At 37.1% G+C, this 19,701-nt stretch overlaps 2 protein-coding genes and 1 non-coding gene across 3 annotated transcripts in view; 2 read left to right on the top strand and 1 right to left on the bottom strand.

Moving 5' to 3' along the window:
* Positions 1-133: 133 nt before the first annotated feature.
* On the bottom strand, positions 134-12,136 carry LOC105390940 (aldehyde dehydrogenase, mitochondrial). The gene is made up of 11 exons (XM_048628507.1): positions 11,923-12,136; positions 7,498-7,646; positions 7,149-7,245; positions 5,594-5,762; positions 4,788-4,936; positions 4,258-4,360; positions 3,624-3,800; positions 3,121-3,239; positions 2,353-2,517; positions 1,684-1,818; positions 134-323 (listed from the first exon to the last, which is right to left on the bottom strand). Exons 1-11 carry the CDS (start codon positions 12,022-12,024, stop codon positions 153-155), a joined length of 1,536 nt encoding a protein of 511 aa, XP_048484464.1. The 5' UTR covers positions 12,025-12,136; the 3' UTR covers positions 134-152.
* LOC125490244 lies at positions 2,130-2,248 on the top strand. Its single transcript, XR_007267567.1, has one exon. It is a non-coding gene; the product is annotated as a 5S ribosomal RNA (ribosomal RNA).
* A 547-nt stretch (positions 12,137-12,683) lies between the features above and the next one.
* The window catches only part of LOC105390957 (DENN domain-containing protein Crag), a 37,689-nt gene continuing 30,671 nt past the window's right edge, over positions 12,684-19,701 (top strand). The window contains exons 1-3 of the mRNA XM_048628660.1: positions 12,684-12,874; positions 13,106-13,258; positions 18,024-18,188. Of these exons, the coding sequence (XP_048484617.1) occupies positions 13,120-13,258; positions 18,024-18,188 (304 nt within the window). The 5' untranslated portion in view covers positions 12,684-12,874; positions 13,106-13,119. The remainder of the gene's footprint in view (positions 12,875-13,105; positions 13,259-18,023; positions 18,189-19,701) is intronic.

Here is a 19,701-nt window from a genome sequence, read left to right as displayed (position 1 = left end):
TGAGACAAGGTACTGTTAGCTTCATAAGTAGCTGTATAGTTTTGCACTTTGTCAAACTAGCAAACCCTCTTTTATTGAATGAATTAAAGTCGGTTTGTGAGTATGACAACGTACAAAAGCGCCATAGCTACTTATCCCTACACACTAATCATCTACGAGTTCTTATCAGTGACCTTGGTAATAACGGCCTTGACCTCAGTGTAGTTGTTGAGACCGTAGGGTCCGTTCTCACGACCAATGCCGGATTGCTTGAAGCCGCCGAAGGGCACCTGGTTGCCGAACACGTTGTAGTCGTTCACCCACACCGTGCCCGCGCGGAGACCCTAAAGGAGAAGAAATAAAGTTTATAACGTGCTATAGAATAATAATAATGGGTGAAATCGCCAAACTTTGTACGTTACAAAAACGTAACAAAAGGGAAACGTTACAAAAATGTTACAAAAAGGAACTATACGGACTCGATCACACTACTATGAATAAATAAAACAATTTTTATTTAATCAGCACTACGGCGAAGCGAAAAGGAGGGTTATGATTTTGACCGGTACCTATTCAATAATTAAACACGAACTACTTTTGTAATTTTTGAACATATTTATTTTAAAAATATTTAAAAAATATATATATCTATGAGGTTTTTTTTTATTAATTGAATTATTAATTATTTTGGTATTAGGTATCACTATTTAGGATAATTGAAATTAAACTTCTGTACAACTAATATGTTTTTGTAATTTATTAGTTTAAAAAATGTCATCACATTCTTGTCAGTCTGAATGTGCCCTTAGCTTTCCTTTTTGTAACGTTACAAAGAAAATTGTAACAAAATGGAACAAAAATTCTTACGTTCATAAGCTAAAAATATTTTAACACACGTGGATTTAGTTTTCCGAAAATTTGACTAACTGCATAGTAAACAGACTGAAATTATGATTTTACGAGCAGGAATTACTTTGTAAATACTTTCCTTTAACTTAATTTGTCGGTTGTTACAAAGGGGAACACTGAAAAGTCTTTTTTCTTCCGAGTTCACTATAACTTCGATAACGACTACAAACAAAATGGCGGAGACGCGACACTAACGCCACTTCTAAGAAAACTTTTGCTCGTGGTGATGCCAGTAAAATAATTTAGATTTAATACTATTTTATACAAAAAAATACTGTTACAAAGAGCATAACAAAGAAATATGATATTTTTATTAAGATTTAAATGTATGTAAATTTCAATAACCACTGTACAAAATATGATAAAATACAAATAATTTAATACGTTACTTATTCTACTAACAGGATTTACCAAATTTTTTTATGTGAAGTTGTTATATTTTTCTCATTTAGTAGGTTTTAGTGCAACCAAGAGAAATGGACAAAAAATGTACAAATTTTGGCGATTTCACCCTAATAATAGACTGCATTACGGCATAAGAAAATGGTAGATACATAGCACAGTATATGAACAGAGAGATTGATAACAGGTAACCCATTCTCTAACACAAGCCTTTTCTTATTCGCCAGGGGTAGAAAATCGGGTACAGTGCAATTCATTTTATGAGAGATAGAATAGAATAGAATAGACATATTTAATTACACATATTTTCCCATTCCAACCTTCTGCATTGTACTTTAACGAAGATTGTAGCTTGCTTGCATTAGAACCGTCCAGTTAACTCTGACCCCTCACCTGTATCATATAGTTAGCCCGGTCCAGGTCCTTAGTGAAGACGGCGGCCGCGAGCCCGTACTCCGAGTTGTTGGCGCGTTCGATCAGCTCCTCCACGTTCGAGAACTTTATGATCTGCTGCACGGGGCCGAAGATCTGGGGATAAAGAATAAGATTAATTCAGTGGACGTTAATTATGATACGTTGAATAGTATTATCATAGAATAACAAGTACAAGCTAGTCTCTCTGCTAGTCTCGTTATTATATGGTATTATACAGCCTGGCAAGCAAGAGTAGAACATAGTGCGGGCGCCAAAAAAATATTGTTCTACACGTATTTGCCAGACATTACATACATTTCCGAACTTTATAACTTGAGTATGTGATTACTTGAGATTGAAATTAGAGGGCGCTATTGTATTTGTTTACTGTGAGGAATTGATTAGTTATATTCGGTGCGTCGGTCGTCAACGTCCATACCATGTTGAAAACACCGGTTCTCGTCCGATCACCGAAGTTAAGCAACATCGGGCGCGGTCAGTACTTGGATGGGTGACCGCCTGGGAACACCACGTGTCGTTGGCTTTTTATATTTTTTTAGCTCATGCGTGTGCTTCGCATCACCCTTAAGGATTTCCCGTGGGTGCAAAATTAGATTTTTGGAGTATTTTTATGACTTAAAATCTCACCTCAGTCTTAGCAATGTCCATGTCATCCTTGACATCGGCGAACACTGTAGGCTCCACGAAGTACCCCCTGTCGCCCGCCTTGTTCCCGCCCGTGACGAGCGTGGCGCCCTGCCGCTTGCCGCTCTCGATCAGGCTCAGGATCTTGCCTTGTTGCTCGCCGTCGATCTGCCACAGATAGATAGAATACAGTTTAGAGAATCAAAGTCAAATCTGATAAACGTTTTTTTTTTTTACAAAGAACTCACGGTTTGTAAAAAGGGCTATTTGTCTTCTCTAATCTCATATCCAATAAATTCATTATTTATCAGTTTAGAGAATATATCTAAAGTTATTGTGTGTTTAGTTGAATGATTCAATGTGGGTTTTCAGCGAGATCGAGGGAGAGTGTCGTATCAACTGTACCTACTTTATATACGTCCGGCGCATCCCGGGAAACCAGCGACTGACGCTGCTCTGACTGGCTTTACCTTTCAACTTTCATTGACAACCTGACAAACCCAGACCAGCTCTAGTGTTTGTCACCGTCAAGCTAAGAAGTACCAAGGTAAAGGTATGTCCGCAAGGTGTAAGTTACCGGTGGATGACGCGAGGTTGCAGCAAGAGTCTCTTCCTCTAAATATGCACGATGACCTAAGACAGGTAGCCGTGAATGTGGGTTGTGGTGAATAAATGCCAAAACTGTCACTATTATGGCGCTCTTTTCGACAGATGCTTACGTCCATTAGTATACCTTTACTAGCTGACATTAGGTAATTAATTCCTTCCCACCTGTGGTCCCTGCTCCGTGTCCGGCTTGAAGGGGTCCCCGAGCTTGCGTCGCTGCGCGCGCGCCGCCGACATCTCCACGAACTTGTCGTAGATCTTGTCTTCCACGAATGTGCGGGAACCTGAAATATCACAGTTATGATTAGATTCTTTATAATATGTAGCTACGCACCATAAGGGTTGCTATTTTTCCAGGTCCTACTAATATGATAAACGGGAAAGTTTGTAAGTAAGCATGGATCTTTAATACTCTTTCACGCGAACACTACTGAACGGATCTTGATGAAATTTGATATGCAGGAAGCTGACACCTTGGATTAACACATAGGCTACTATTCGGGAAGTAGGTATATGGGTATACCCGCAGGATTTTTGTAAAGCCCGCGAGAAAAGCTTTTTAAACCCAAAGAGTGGATGAATCGCTATAGAGCACATTCAGTGGCGTGCTTCAAGAGAGGTCTACGTCCAACGGTAAACTGCTATAGATAGAATAACAATAAACCCACCGGCACAACAGCACTGCCCCATGTTGTAGAACAGCGCCATATGCGATTGTTCCACCGCGTATTCCAGGTCCACGTCTCCAAAGATGATGTTAGGCGATTTCCCACCCAATTCCAACGTGATACGCTTCACTGTGCCGGCCGCGTTGCGCTGGATCAACTTGCCCACTTCTGTTGAGCCTGTTGGGAATAAGGAGATACATACATAAATATGATGATAAATGGATGAGCATTTTAAAATATTTATTGAAGAGGTTGGGGCTTAGTAGATCCCATGAACAATCGTAGCGTGCAACGAACCTCCAGCTCCAGCCAGCTAGTGTGACGTCATTAGTAGAATGGCTATTTATAGGCTGTGTTCTGAGGTTTCGTTCGTTCTTATGAATAACACTACACATAAACAAGAGTCTGTCAACGTGGTGTAAGGATTAGCCAATCAGAGTATTTGTCAGTACCTACAGTTCACTGTCACTCTTTTCTTGCCCCCAATCGTTCCTCTTAATCTGCTTGTTAGCCTTTTTCAACCTAAAGCCAGATTTTCCCGCCAGAAGATATACTCTTTAGGTCGTCAGAACATTGCATTTGCGGTTATAATGTTACTGAGTGTAGACATAAAATAAATAAATGGTGTAGTTACCAGTGAAGGCGATCTTGTCCACATGAGGGTGGTCCACGAGCGCGGCGCCCGCATCCCCGTAGCCCGGCAGCACGTTCACAACGCCCTCGGGGAAACCGGCCTCCTGAGGATACAGATAGTGTTTTTTTATTAATTTAGTTACATCAGCAGGACCACTTTCGCCGTAGTTGCACGTCGACATTGACCCCCTTCGTTCATTTAAAAGTTATAGAACGTTTTAGCTGTTTCATTGTTTTGTCCGTCTCTGTCAAAGAATAATTTGTTCTTTGACAGAGAGGGGCAAAACAGCACAGGGATGAGGCTCTAGAGTGAAAGACAACAATGTTCATACAAATACATACGGCTTGGAGTTGTGTCGACTGCATTCAAACTACGGCCTAAAAACACACACAAATATCCGAATGCAAGCAAATATCTGCTCCGGCTGAAAATTGAATCCGACCCTACAACCAGAACTAGATTTTTATTAAAAGAGTTAGAAAGAGAAACCATAACTACCATATCCCTAAGAGAGAGCGAGCCAACCATACCTTAGTAAGCTGCGCGACATACAGCGCTGTGAGCGGGGTCTGTTCCGCCGGTTTCAATACTACGGTGTTCCCGGTGGCGAGCGCCGGGCCCAGCTTCCACGACGCCATCAGCAGCGGGAAGTTCCACGGGATTATCTGACCGCACACACCTGAAAAATTTAGATAAAAACTAATGCAGGTATATTGTCCGGTAGATGGTGTTAAAAAAGTGGTTTGTGTGTTATCCGCTAGATGGCACCAAAACGAAGTATTTAGTGTAGTGTCCGCTAGATGACGAAGTGGTTTGTGTAGTTTTCGCTAGATGGCGCTAAATAAGGTGGTTTATGAAATGACCGCTAGATGGCGTTAAACAAAGAATTTAATGTTGTATCCGTTAGATGACGAAGTAGTTTTTGTAGTTTTCGCTAGATGGCACTAAACGAAGTAGTTTGTTTATTGTTTGCTAAATGGCGCTAAATGAAGTATTTAGTGAAGTGTCCGCTAGGTAACGAAGTAGCTTATGTTTTATCTGCTAGATGGCGCTAAATGAATTATTTTGTGTAGTTTTCGATAGATGGCGCTACATCAAAAGGTTTGTGTGATGTCCGCTAGATGGCGCTAAACAAAGTTTTGTGTGTATAGTTTTGTGATGGCGTTTAATGAAGTGATTTGTGTACTGTCCGCTAGATGGTGTTCTTATCAACGGTAGAGCCTACAGAAGACCTAGTGGAAATTTACACTTTCACAATACCTATATTGTTGGCTCATTTTAACTAACTACAGCATTTTAACTGTATCTTTGCACGTAATATCTATTGTACACTCACCGACAGGCTCGTGCCTCGTATAGGCCATGTATTTCCCGTCAATGGGCAGCACCTTCCCGTGGTTCTTGTCGGCCCAGCCGGCGTAGTAGCGCAGGTTCTTGATGGTGCCCGCCACATCTCCGTAGTGGGCTGCTAGGAATGGCTTGCCGTTGTCCAGCGTCTCTAAGCTCTGAGGAAAGTATAAAATTTATTTTTTTATTAGAAAACCAACAAAGACACATAACACAATAATTTGTTAAAACCATGAAAGTAAGTATTACAAGTATGCGAGTGAAATTAATAGTTGGATATTTCTTTATTGTACACATATACATACACAGAAATTACAAAAAGAAATATAGAATTTCTCTTCCAGACTACTTTGGAGGAAATAAATTATACACAAGATAGAATATTACTTGATTGGCCCATGTTATAAAGTTCTCTAGCCGGATTTTGATTTTGTGGACTTAATAGGTAATAGTGCCCAAGGCCATTAGCATGGTTTAGGCGATATACAAGAGAGTAAAAACATAATTAATCTCTATTGATAATATTTTGTGTCTGAAATGTTGAATCAAAATTATATAACAACAAGATAGGAGCTGACCTAACTGGGTGTCATTTGCTTATCATTGCAGAAAGATAACAAGTATTTGAAGATATAAATAACAGCATACATGTAAATAATATTACGAGAATGCATCTCTTTTGATATAAATTCATCAAAATGATACCAAAAATATATTTTTAAATAATTAATTCATGTTTTATGTGTACAATACATGACATAGTATTTTTATTATTTGATAAATTGGCAATAGGATTGTTATCTATACTTATTACCTGTTATGTAAAAGTTATACCTACCTATAACATGCTTGATTATAACCATCCATCATAATCATGACATTCATGACCAACAAAAAAATATTACACCACAAAAGGTTACAACTTGGCAAGTTGTATTTCACATCTTACATTTTTCTAAAATATCTGACGTGGCTGTAAATTCAATCTCTCTTTCAAGCCATATAAAATATATAATATATGTAAATATTTACAGTTATTTTAAAGTAAAATTTAACACACAATGCCCCACTAGTTAAATGTTGTCCATAAGAAAGAGTCTATACTCTTATTAGTTATTTAAAATATATACAATAGGCCCACCCCCTATTACATTGGGACTAACATAACACTCTGGCGAAAAGTGGGTGCAGCAATGCACCTCTGCCTACCCCGCAAGGGAGTTCATTAGTACAAGGCGTGAGTGCGTGTTTTTTTTATTTTTATTTAAAAGAATGTGTGGTAAAAACCTTCCTTTTTGTAAGTCTACAATATTATGTTGCCCTTTACATGCATTGCTGGGCAAAGACCTCCCCACCCCATGCTTAATTTACAAATTTCTTTTGTTGACTGTACTTAATTTGAGTATTTATTTATTTATTTATTTATTCTTCATTGCACAATATACAAAAGTAATTATGTACAATTAGGTGGACTTAATGCTAAAAGCATGCCAAAAGTATCCAATATGCTGTTGATAAATTTGTGAACAAGTGACTGAACTTACAGCAATGTAATTCCTGTCTCTTTCAATGAGGTCGGCCAGGCGGTACAGCAGGCGACCACGCTCCGAAGGGTCCATGCGCCTCCATGGTGATCCTAGTCTGAAAACACGAAAATCTGATATCAGATTGGACATTCATTTTTTGAGGAAAGATAGAGACAGAGATGTTAGGAGTGGTGGTGGGGTGGTAACTGGTAAGTACCTGCTTACTAGGTTATAATCTGGTTTATAATCTGAGTAAGGTTTGATAAAACCACCTAACTAAGGAGTCGTGGAAAAAAGGTACAGTCTTGCCAGGGATTATAAACCATTATAAACTAACTTAGGAAATAAAATAAAGAATAGTGTTTACTTGAATGCATCTTTAGCAGCTTGGACGGCCCTGTCGACGTCAGCCTTGCCCGCTTGCTGCACTTCTGCTATCGGCTCTCCGGTGGTAGGGTTCTCAGTCACAAACGTTTTGTTATCACTAGACTTCACCCATTCATTGTTGATAAAAAGCTGGGGGAAGAAAATATAAAATTATTAACATAGTTATCCATTGGAACAAATCATATTATCCTAATGTTGTATGTATTTAAGGCTGTCACTAAAGCTGGAAGAAAATCAGAATCTGTCAAATCTAGTGAGGGGGGGTTGAGGTATGCGGGGCGTTCTACGGACAATGACATGAAATTTTAACATAGTACTCGAAAACATAAAAGTGAAGACATGCCACTTTGTTAAAAATATACTAAGTAAGTAATATTGTTTTGTGATACGAAAATATTTATTTTTATTTGAAAGTATTTTTAATATTTAATAATTAATTATATATAAAGTCGTACCCGTGCCGATATTTATACAGGTTGTTGCAAAAAGGGTTTAATACTATGCCGAAACCTACGTGTGCAGCATGTTATTGATGTTATTTCTAAGCCAGGAAATGAAATCAGAATGTAAAAAAATCGCGAAAATATTATCAGAGTTTAATAGTTCAGGGTGTTGTATTAAACTCTGCCCCCGTGTAATAAAAAAAGTATAGTTAGCCGAAAGGGCGTTACTCAGGCGTCACTCTGAAAAACTTTTATCCTACGTAATTTTTTATATTCATGAAAAAAACGCTTCTTCATATAATTTTTTTTTGGTCACGTGACCTTTTAGTTAGACGACCTGTTTTTTTTTGGTGTTTCAAAAGCAGAACAGTAGTTTGCAGAACTCTGCATATACAGGGTGTCACAAAAGGTTACGTAGCTGGCAAAGGGATATGGGGAGGTCACCAGAAAAATAATAACATGTAAGTACCCCCGCAAGGGAGTACATTAGTACAAGGCGAGAGTGTGTATTAATTTAAGTACTTATGTGTATTTGGGATATCATAGAAATAATATTTTTGTTTCTTAAAAACCAAAAAATTTACACCTTGCTGCGCTCTTTTGCTCACTGTAAGTACACCTACAAATAATGCTGTATTAAAAAAAACGGTTTTGTTATAACGATTATAAAAAAAAAGTTATTTTCATGTCAAGGAGTCATTTACCTAATTACGATTTCACTCAACAGCAGGTGAACTGAAAAAATAAGTTCTAGTTCTATCATCACTTTAGATCGCAAACATTGTAACTCCACTTTTCTCGGCGAAAAGTACTCTTTGGTGTCAATAGAAACGTTTTTTGAATTCACATGTTTTCCTCTTTATTCAAAAAAAAAAACTGTATTCCGCATTTTACCATTTGTTTTCCTCTAAACCCCAAAACGTGATTTTTAAACAAGAAAACTTAGTAATTATACCCTTTATTCTCATATACAACGTGCGATGTAGGCGAACGTGAACGAAAACTATGCAATAAGCCTTTGTTTTTATTACTACTTTAGTAAATTACAATAACATACTCAACAATGTTAATTTTTTTTTGCAATGTTATGTTGTTAAATTAAGATCTAATATTTTATTAACATGAAGTTACTTTCAACTTTTTTTTGCATCTATGCGTCGAATCACAGCATGACGGCTGCTGCAGCTTCCTGCTGTCCTGTCCTCCAACCAATCCCACCAGTACTGCAGGTTGCGTCGAATACGAGCCATTCTCTTCGACTTGACAAGACAGGTGCTCCCGGAAGGATCATAGATCGCACGGAACCCGTACCGTATAGAGGCAACGGACTCCTTTGCAACAGCCCCCCAGATTCGGAAGTAGCCCATGCACTGCATGGCGAGCACAGCTGCAGCAATTTTTTCGTAATGAATCATTGGGATGTCATCCCCGAAGGAGGCTCTCAGCCAACCTCACGACCTGTGTGACATTAGAAAAATGCACTGTGCTAACGCCGTTTGCGAGCTTGATTTGCAGGACCGCGTTGTATGCCAAGTTCCACAGCAGAGGGGTCCAAGACCTACCGCTGTGGAACTCCGCAACTGAACTTCTTCAGTGAAAACAAACCCTCTCTTTTCGCATCCTTAATGTACTTGTTAGACACGTATGACCTCTGTCAATTTTCTGCAGATGACGAGATAGAGAAGACAAGTGATGGTATACAAGAGCCGCCCTAAAGGTTCGCCCTCTAGGGGATAGAGTTGAACGCGGTTACTATTTTTAAGCAAACAGCCAGCGCAACAACTCGCCCGTGGTTCTTATCCTGCTCCGACAGTGAACGAACGCAAAGTATTGTACCCACTATTCGAATCCGCATTTCGGATGCCAAACTGACTGTCCGAAAGGTCGAAACCGTACCACCACAGAGGTATGACTCGTTCGAAGAGCTTATCAGGCTCTTACAGCAATCAGATGTGTCGGTACACTGAAAGATAATCTACAGGCCTGCTTTATTTATTTAGGAGCACTAATGGCCTCCTTTCAGTCATTGAGTCACTGGCACTCAGGCTGCGGTTGAACAGGAAGATAGACTGTCTAAACAAATCATTTTTAGGCTAGTTAAAAAAAACTTTAGGTGGGTAGTATGCCAACTAGAACTACAAATAAAACAGTATTTTTGTCTCCTCTAAAATTTGGTCACGAGGAGTTACGATGATTACGATCTAAGGTGACGCTGACGATATTTTATACAAGGTATTGAAAAAAGGGTATAAAGCTTAGCCAAAAGTGGATTTAGGTGCCATTCTGATCCACTTCTCTTCTACAATTTTGAAAATTCACGTAGCAAAACCTTTTACATAGAAACTTATTCGATCACGTGACTTTTTACTATAGAGACCGAATTTATTTTTCGAGAATTTCCAAAACTTGGAGAACAAAAGTTGTTCAGAATAACCCCTGAGTCAAACCCTTTCGGCACAGTATACCCTTTTTGCAACATCCTGTATAGGTAATATCAGGTTTATAAAAGACCTGGGCCTGTAGAGTGAGACTCGGCATGGGGAGTCATAATTTATAGATCTTTTAGGTTGCAGTGGCGAATGGGCACTGGTAGCCCTGCCCTTTTCTATAACTATAACTATAGGTAATTTTATGGCAATTTAAAAATGGCATAACATTTATCTATTTGAAAAAATCATTAAAAATAAACATTACCTATCACCCTACTTTAAAAAAAAAATTCAGCCCTTACTTTAAACTTATAACACCCCTCTATTTCCTTCAGGGGTTAAAAAACCTGTGTATTTAATATTTTCTTATGAGTTTTTTTTTTAAAACTAGGCTCTTACATAGTTGTACATAATATTATGCGGTATTTTATTCCACTTGTAACGCATAAAATTCATAGCTACAGTAAACATTTAATTTTTTTCATGGCGAGATACAGTCGCACTTAACCGCTTTTTTGCAAAGCTTGTTAAATAGATTTAAAAAATTATGTAAATTTTAGATCTTCAATTTTTAAAAATACTTACTTATTTTTAACAACCTGTAGTGTACAGACTACCACATCTTAAAATATATATATTTTTAATTAACTACGGTTTTTGGTTTCAAATAAAACAAATTATGAACTTACTTTTCAACACCCTGTATATTGTGTAGCTTACCTACCATACACAACCGTTAAAATAAAATAAATTACCCCTCAGAATATAAACAGGCTCGCGCTTTGGCATACTGCATTGACCGTATAGTTCTTATTCGGAGAATCTAATAAGTGTCATTATGTGCAATGTTTACCTTTATCTATGCATCTGTAACTCTATAGTAAAAAATGTAAACAAATCGAAAAGGCGAAATGTTTTCTAAGAATTTTCGGCTTTTCTGCATCTAAAATGATTAGAAAATTAACTTTCCATAGCAAATGCATATGTATTATAATACTTGTAGTCATAATTTGTTGATTTAATCAGTTTTTGTGAAATATTTGATAAAAAATAAAATGGCGTGGGTATCGCTCCTAACAGGCCGCCACCAGGGCGACGACTGAAGAAATCTGAAATCTGTCACGGTGTCATCATTTTTAAACCGGAATTTATTAGTTTTTTGCAAAAAAAGTTGACTTCTGGTCCATTAAATCCAACTCTTTAAGGTAACTTTGTTAAGAATTTAATTACCTACACATACATATAAGATTCCATGAAAATGGGCCCTCTGATTTCGAGGGTTTTTTCATAATAAGTCAAAAAATGGCAAAAGACATGGTGTGTTTGCAATTTTTTTTAACATACTTATTATAATCCTGCACCAATTTCTAAGCAACTAACATGTTCAGTATACCCTCTGCTACAATATATATTTTTATCAATGTGATAGAAGCTACCGTTTTTCCAATCTAATCAAGTATATCAAGCCGACTTTAGCATTTTAGCTTTAGGGATCCCCTTAATGTAGTAATATGAGAAATATCGTAATAATACCCCAGTGTATAATATTTCCGGTTTCGTCTGAGGAGCCGGTACAGCAGATGTAGCAAATTTGGCTTTTTGCAATTGAACAACTTTGCTAACGTTTCGCCACATTTTCGTAAAGTAAGTATAAAAATTATAATCACAAACACAAAGTGATCACTCCACTTAACTTGTGTATTCCGAAACAAATAAAAAGAAAATGAGAATAAGAACGAGAAAAACAGGAAATCAAGGTTCTCTGTGAACTTGACACTGACAGCCACTGGTGAAGTGACAGTGGCAGACAGTATGTTGTGTTCAAATATTAATCCTACTGACCTACATAAATGTATAAAGAGAGAGCTGTTACTATTCTGAGCATTTTTATTTATTTTATTTATTTATAGCTCAGAATAATCAGCCGTGTGGCCGGAAAAAAGTGGACCAAAGTCACCTCACACTCTCAAAACAATAACAGCCTCGCTTTCCTCTGACTCACACCACAAACATAATATCACTTGCAGATGGCTGCCCAAAAAAAATGAAAAATGAATGAAACTAACACATTTTGGTAGTGTAGGATCTAAACTTAGTTTTATTAAGTACTTCTATGTTGTAGACACGGTTGAGATCGGATTGAGGAAAGGTAGATTTCCTCAATCCGAAAATTCTCATCGGTGGTTTTTCTTTCATATAAATAAAAATCGTCAGAATAATAACGCCCACTTTAAATGTCATTGTGAACAAGGACTTCGTTTTGGAACATAGCTCCCATATGATCCTCTACTCTGTGATCTTATGACGTTTCTAAAAAAAGTTTAACGACGAAAAGAAAGACGGACGACGAATGAATTGGAATTAAAATGAAGAATAATTACAATCTGTTTATGTTTCTGTGTTTAATAACATGATTTAAAGTGTATAATGAAGAAAAGTGGCAGAGCTTATCTCAAGTTATATTCTACTTACTTTCTACCTTAAAGTAAGTTGTTTTTTTACATTCTACTTTTATCTTTTAATTTTTGACTACCTCTACCTCTTCATACTTGGTGTTTACATCTACTTTTTCGTGATTACCACATAATTGTTATGTGTCGATTGCAGGATTCTTGATTCTTGTATGAAGATATTTTGCTTTACACTAACCATTGGAGGTTATATTTTGAAAACACTGAGTTGTATGTTATTGATAGTAGACTTATATCTTTTGTAGATAAACCCGTACAAATGAGTAATAAGATGGAAGACCGCCGTGTGGCGGATTACTTCGTGGTGGCCGGGCTGCCGGAGGTGCCCGAAACCCTGGATGATTCTGACACAGGACATCTCAAGGCCTACACCACTAAGGCACCCATTACCGATATTGGTAAGTCAAATTGTATACACCTGTTTGTTTGATAATTAAATCTAAATATTTATTGATCCAAACTATTATGAGATTATAATTTACAAAGGTTAGAAGGCCTGAGAATATTTTTTCGAAACTTATCTGAAAGATGTTATGAAAACAAAATGATGCTACTTACTATGTTTGTAGTATCACTCCTACATAATTTAGTACATTTACCATTTGTATGAATATTCACTTGAAAGTAGCTAGTGAGTGAATTGTTTATGCCCTGGAGGTTATTGAACCACTTGATATTATTAGAATATTAACAATATATTACAATAAATTAAATATTATAAGTAATGCAAAGCTTTCATCACCTGTCCCAATAGAATTCTAATTTCATGAAATCAATAAATACATTTAAAACACTGAAGAAACCTATGAAAAAACATATAAATACAACCCTCTCTTCTTTTTCCAACCAGTGTTAATACTTAAATAGGTATCAAAACCTCTGCACCTTAATTCAGGCTTAGGGCTGTTTCAAAATATCTGGATATCACTACCTGTGGGATAAAAGACATGCTGTCACTCCCTGTACTTATGTTTTAGACAGTGACAGCATGTCTTTTATCCAGTATGTAGCAGTATCTAGACTATGTGAAAAAGGCCCTTAAAGTTTGATGTAGATTTATATTGACACCTTTATTAGGTAATCATGTTGCAGCATTGTAGAGTTGTGGTTATTTCTATAGACGGCTAGGTGTCTAGTTGCAATGTAAGTGATCCTTGCTTGTATATTGTACAATGCTATTTATATTACACACACTGCATAGTAACTGGTGTTATTAATATTTAAGATATGAAATGATGTTGGTGTAACTAGAAATCGAGATTTTACCTTTTTATTTAAGGCTTAAAGAAAAATTTACAAGAATAAAAGTCAATATGTAGCTAAATTAATGAAATATTCCTAATATTACACAAAAAAACAGTTTAAATTGTTTAAATTATATAGTAACTATGCCATTCAATATTTGTATAGATATTGCAGCTTATAAAGATAGGTGACATGATATTAGAAGAATATTAGTTCTATTATTTTCACTAACACTAGCACCAGTATAATTATCTTGATTACACACAGTAACTATAGTAGTAGGAGGCATGTCAGGAGAAACTGGTTTTAGAAGGTACTTGGACTTGGAACTAGCTCAGTTACACTAATCAAGAGAAACCTCCATAGAATTATTTTTGCTGAAGTTATGACATATTTAAAAACTAGTTTCTGTTAAAATATTCATACTTTAATCTCCTTTTCAATATATTATTTACAAAACTTTTAATTTGTAAGTACCCTATTCACAAAATAAATAATAATCAGAAAATACAATTATAATTAAGTACCTAACTAATTTATTTTTAAAAGTTATCAAATTTCTAATCTATTATTCCAGTGATAAACCATGCCCAAACTAAATAAAATACATAAAGCATAGATCTGATTAATTGAGTTTGTAGAAGTGGCAATGTTAAGGTCACAAGAAAACACATTAGTTATCCAACAAACAATTGTTTGGTTACATAACAACAGGTGCTACATTTTTTATCACTAAAAGCTTGAGTGTTGAGTGATTCATAGTAGTGAGGGCACGATTCTAATCAGATTTAGCAACAATAAAAACTCAAAGAGCAATGACCGTATCCAGGTATACGGATGCTAGTAAGTATATCATATTTTACATAGGTCCTTGTTTATTTATGATACGGGATAAAGTTATTGATGGTAGGGATGATGATGAAAAGGTAAAAAACAACAACAACCTTGTTACGTTGCAACATTGTTAAAGTGTGTTTTATAATAATTCCCAGCCTACATAATTATTGGCTGAGTAAAGACATAGCTAAGAAATATATTACACTGTTATTAGTAATCTTACGGAATTCTGACAGTTATCAATTTTAGACAAATCAGAGATCACAAACCTTTTTGGGCTGGGCACTTTTTCAATACGAGTCTGGACATCTGAGACTATAATATATATTTTTTAGTCCCTGTATCCATTTTATTAAGTGCGGCGCTCCAAATTAAAAGGGGATTTACCTACGGTGAGAAATAATTACCGTACCTACCTAAATATATTACAAACAGTGAAAAATACAATTAAAGATAATCTCAATTATCTTATATAATTATCGCTGTCGTAGAAAATATAGCGATGCACCTCTGCCTACCCCGCAAGGGAGTACATTAGTACAAGGCGTGAGTGCGTGTTTTTTTTTTTTTTTTTTAGAAAATATATCTAAAAACAACTAGTAATTATTTTTGAAACGGTAGCCGCGCCGATGTCAGGGCGATGTAGCGTTCGTATTTGAATAGAGGTAAAAAAAAGAGATGTCGCTCTATAAAATTGTTAGGTTATACAAAGTAATAATATTCGTTTGGCTTTAACTTTGACGGAGCGTCTCCCTACATAGCGCAAACTGGTGCCTTGTATTGTTTCCGCTGTTTGGAAAACGCTCCGCTCCGCTTCGCTGCACTCCGCTTTGGTTTTGATGAACATGTGCACCTAACACGCTCCTCCTCGCTTTGCTCGTCGTCGCACCTATTTTTAGGCTTCGATCTCATGGGGTTTGTAATAATTATATTGGTCGTTAACTTTCGATTTTTTTATCATACAATATCGTGATTTTCGGGATGTAGGAGAAAAATACCACAATTTGTACATTTACTACATACTTAATATATTATTTATTAAGATAACATTAGGAGAAACATGATTATACATAGGTATAGACGAACATAAATTTGAGCAAACGAAACTTAGGTGTTTAAAGATTGTGCCTAAAGAGTTTTAGACGAAACGAGCCTTATGCCACATAAGTCTTGGCAAAGTGATGGTTCGACCAAAAAAGTTTAGACCATACGAGTTATGCGAAATGAGTTTTGGTCAATAAAGATTATGCCAGATGAGCGGAACCCGCCTCCAGCATCTCCATACTGCCTTCCTAAGCTTGGACCATTTCCCACCACGCTGGTCCACTGCGGTGTTGGTGGGTTCATAATCATATATGATCACAGATGTTTTCCTTCTCCGTAAGAGCGATGGTATACATTGTACTTAAATTCAAAGAACTCATTGTTACCTACATGTCAGCGCCGAGATTCGAACCCGCATCTCTTGCTTGAGAAGCGGGCGCTTACCCGACTGAGCCAGTTGGACTCGCGCAGTGAGTGTTCCGTACAAGTATACTTAATTACCTGAGGTAGTTTTCCTTTTAATTTCATCATAATTATGTACATCTATACGAAATATCAGCTTGATATCTTTACCCGTTTCCGAGAAAAAAGGTGGTGACAACAAAGTGTGATCTTATAAGGGTTCCTTTTTTTCCTTTTGAGGTACGGAACCCTCAAAAAGAATAGTGACAATCGGATCAATCGTTTCGGAGATATGCGTGGACAAACATACATACCAACAAGCATATAAACGTACATAGGTACATAAACATTTATAAAATTTTGAATATTTGTTTATTAGTCCTAATACTCGTATATTGTCATATGTCAATATGGTGCAGTTCCAATAATCTTACATACATACCGAACATATTATATGTACTCACCGAATAGACAATCTTTTTTTGAAATTGATTAAAAAGGTTTATTATCCCTGAATTTAGTAGGAAGTGATGCCATGCTAAAGAATAAAATAAAGCAATTAAAATTAATTCGATACATGGGTCGTGAGTCGTGATCCTACTTCATATTATAAATGCGAAAGTTTGTAAGTGTATATGTGTCTGTATGTATGTATGTATGTGTGTATGTTTGTTATTTCTTCACGTCAAAACGGCTGAACCGATTTTAATGAAATTTGGAATGAAGTTAGCTGACACCCTGGATTAACACATATGTTACTTTTTATCGCGGAATTCCCACGGGAAAACTTATTAAGGCGAAGCGAAGCTCGCGGGAACAGCTATTATATTGAAATATTTGTTATTTTTGTATTAGTTTACTTGAGCAAGTAAATATTTAGATTTATCTTTTTGTATAAAAATATTAAGAAAAAATTATTGCCCAGAAATGGATCGCAATTTTTCATTTTTTCGGTAAAGAACTTTTTTAGTAGCATCACTTATAAAATGTCAGAATTCTTTCCAATTAAAAATCAGAGAGTAGATAGTATCTGAAAGGGTACTTACTTACTTACATTATCATTCGACATCCAAAACTCATGGGGGCTTCCAGTTTCGATTAATAAAGAATGCGACAATCGATTGACCTTAGAGAGCAAGTAATATTTTTTGTCGGCCGTATTGCCACTTGAAATTAGTGCATTGTGCTCTGATTTCTGGAGTACGTGAGGTCATTGACACTGGAGTCGAAAAGTTTGTTGAACAATTAGATAGCTTTCGGAAAGAGAAACACAGAATCGCGGTGAAGCGATGTCAATTACTAGTCTTGGAACTTTAAAGAGATGATGGTTGTAGGTACCTACCGACGTATATTCATGAACCTGATTTTGATGTTAGATATTAATAGGAAATTAAAGTTCAAATCAAGAATTTTATCAGAGAGTACTTATAAGGTGAAGACAGATCGCATTTACTCACTCTGACTGTAGTGCTGAGGTTCCCGGATCCGATCTATAGCCGAGGCAGATAAGGCAGGCAGGACATGGGCATCATCCAAGACTGATGGCCTAGTGCCATAGCCGAAGCCGAACCCTTGTCACAGTATAACTCACAAATAATTGCGGTCTTCACATTTTAACGTATCCCTTTATTTCAGGTATAATATTCCCGAGCCTCGGCGAGACGGTGCCGAGCGGCTTCGAGACGGTGGACCTGACGCCGTCGGGGCTGCCGGCCGACCTCAACCACGGCTCCATGCGCTCGCCCGAGTGCTTCCTGTGCATCCGCCGTGGTCGGGATCGCCCGCCGCTCGTCGATATAGGTCAGTGTGTAGGATACGCTGCAGATATCAGGAAATCTAAGCATGTTCTAAGAGCTTGGGTGAGCATAAACGCGCCCGGCCGCCCGCCGCCCGTGTCAGTGTAACGTGTAACCACTCCGCAGGTAGAAGGAAATCTATGCATGTTCTAGTAGGAGGTGACCATCGACCAGTCTGCCACACTTGGTCAGAGGTAACCTAGGCGCGCAGAAAACTTTGTTCGTGACAGCTAGGTTTTTTTATAGATAACCAGTAGTGTGTCATGCACGTCATGTCATGCCTTTATCAAGCTGCTGCAGATACACATATTTTGCTACGCTGCAAGCGCATAGAGTTACCTGACTGCTTCTTTGCATTCTGGCGAGAACTGCGGCGTCTAGTACAGAATTTTAACAGTCGGATAAAATCGGATGTAGGTACCTATTTATAATAAGTAAACAAAATTTCCGGGGAAATTAGATTTCGTCCCTAGGTAATATTAAAGTAAATGTAAAGACAGACATCTGACTCCCTCATACTACAGTGATTTATTATTCAAATGGTAAACCACTTATTAAAGTTGAACTTAGGGCATATGCATTTTTAACAACTGCCTTATCAACCGCGTTATGCGTCAGTGATCCGGTTATTATCTTTTGTGTAACAGCTAGAGGATTTACACAAATGCTTATCTTAAAGTAAACACATATTTTTTGTGCTTATATCGGCCTCGATTTTGCTACCATGATTTTTTTATGTAGTTAAGTAAAGCGTTTCATAGACATTGTTACACCATCTGGTTTTTTGCACATTTAAGTACATACTTAGGTTTATAAAGTCAAATCTGGTTTATAGGGTCTACCTGTACCTAACCTTTATGGTTAACAAATTCACCGTCATTACTTGTGCTACTTATGTAGGTGTTCTTTAATTTCCTATCACTATACCATCATCCGTCTAATCTCATTTTAAATTCGACCTTGAAATATAGGCCTACAAGCATCATTACAAACCGATCACAGATCTCGATTAGTTCAAAGATAAGTAGCAGCGGAAGCCATTATCTTGCCAAGGCAGCCGACTAGAACGGCGACTAAACAATCGATGGACGCTAAACAAATTTGACCGAGATTTTATACAGGTGACCGGAATATTAGATTACCTCTCGTTATGTCATCGCGATAATATTGTAATGCGCTTGTCTCGGCGTAATCTCGTATGCATACCAAGTGTAGTAGGTTTTGTATTAGCCGTTTGCCGGGCACCGTGGGTGGGTGTTTACAGTAAATGCTACTCTGGCCGTACAAATTTACATCTTACGACTAACGACTTAAAGGATTAGGTACAGTTCATAGTCCAAATTGTTTCGCTTAGCCCTGCACTGTACTATGATGTTTACATGTTGTGTTGTTTACTTGTCAGGTATTTGCATACGTAACGCTAATTACGCAGTTACCTTTGGCGACAACGATCTTACTATTAATGGTCATGAGTAGAATCTAAATATATCGGATCATGGGCCTATGCATTCTAAAAT

The sequence above is a fragment of the Plutella xylostella genome, chromosome 21 (genome assembly GCF_932276165.1).
Source record: "Plutella xylostella chromosome 21, ilPluXylo3.1, whole genome shotgun sequence".
In the NCBI taxonomy this organism is placed as follows: domain Eukaryota; kingdom Metazoa; phylum Arthropoda; class Insecta; order Lepidoptera; family Plutellidae; genus Plutella; species Plutella xylostella.
Note: the sequence above shows the minus strand (reverse complement) of the source record. Positions and strands in the feature narration are given on the sequence as shown.

Bases quoted from the DNA above. Each gene is read 5' to 3' on its own strand.
- LOC105390940 (XM_048628507.1), bottom strand. From the start codon at position 12,024: ATGTGGCGAAACGTTAGCAAAGTTGTTCAATTGCAAAAAGCCAAATTT. The intron at 7,246-7,497 runs GTAAACACTATT...TCGTGTTTTCAG, and splicing joins GCTGCTAAAGATGCATTCAA to ACTAGGATCACCATGGAGGC. The intron at 5,763-7,148 runs GTAAGTTCAGTC...TACTTTCCTCAG, and splicing joins GAGACAGGAATTACATTGCT to AGCTTAGAGACGCTGGACAA.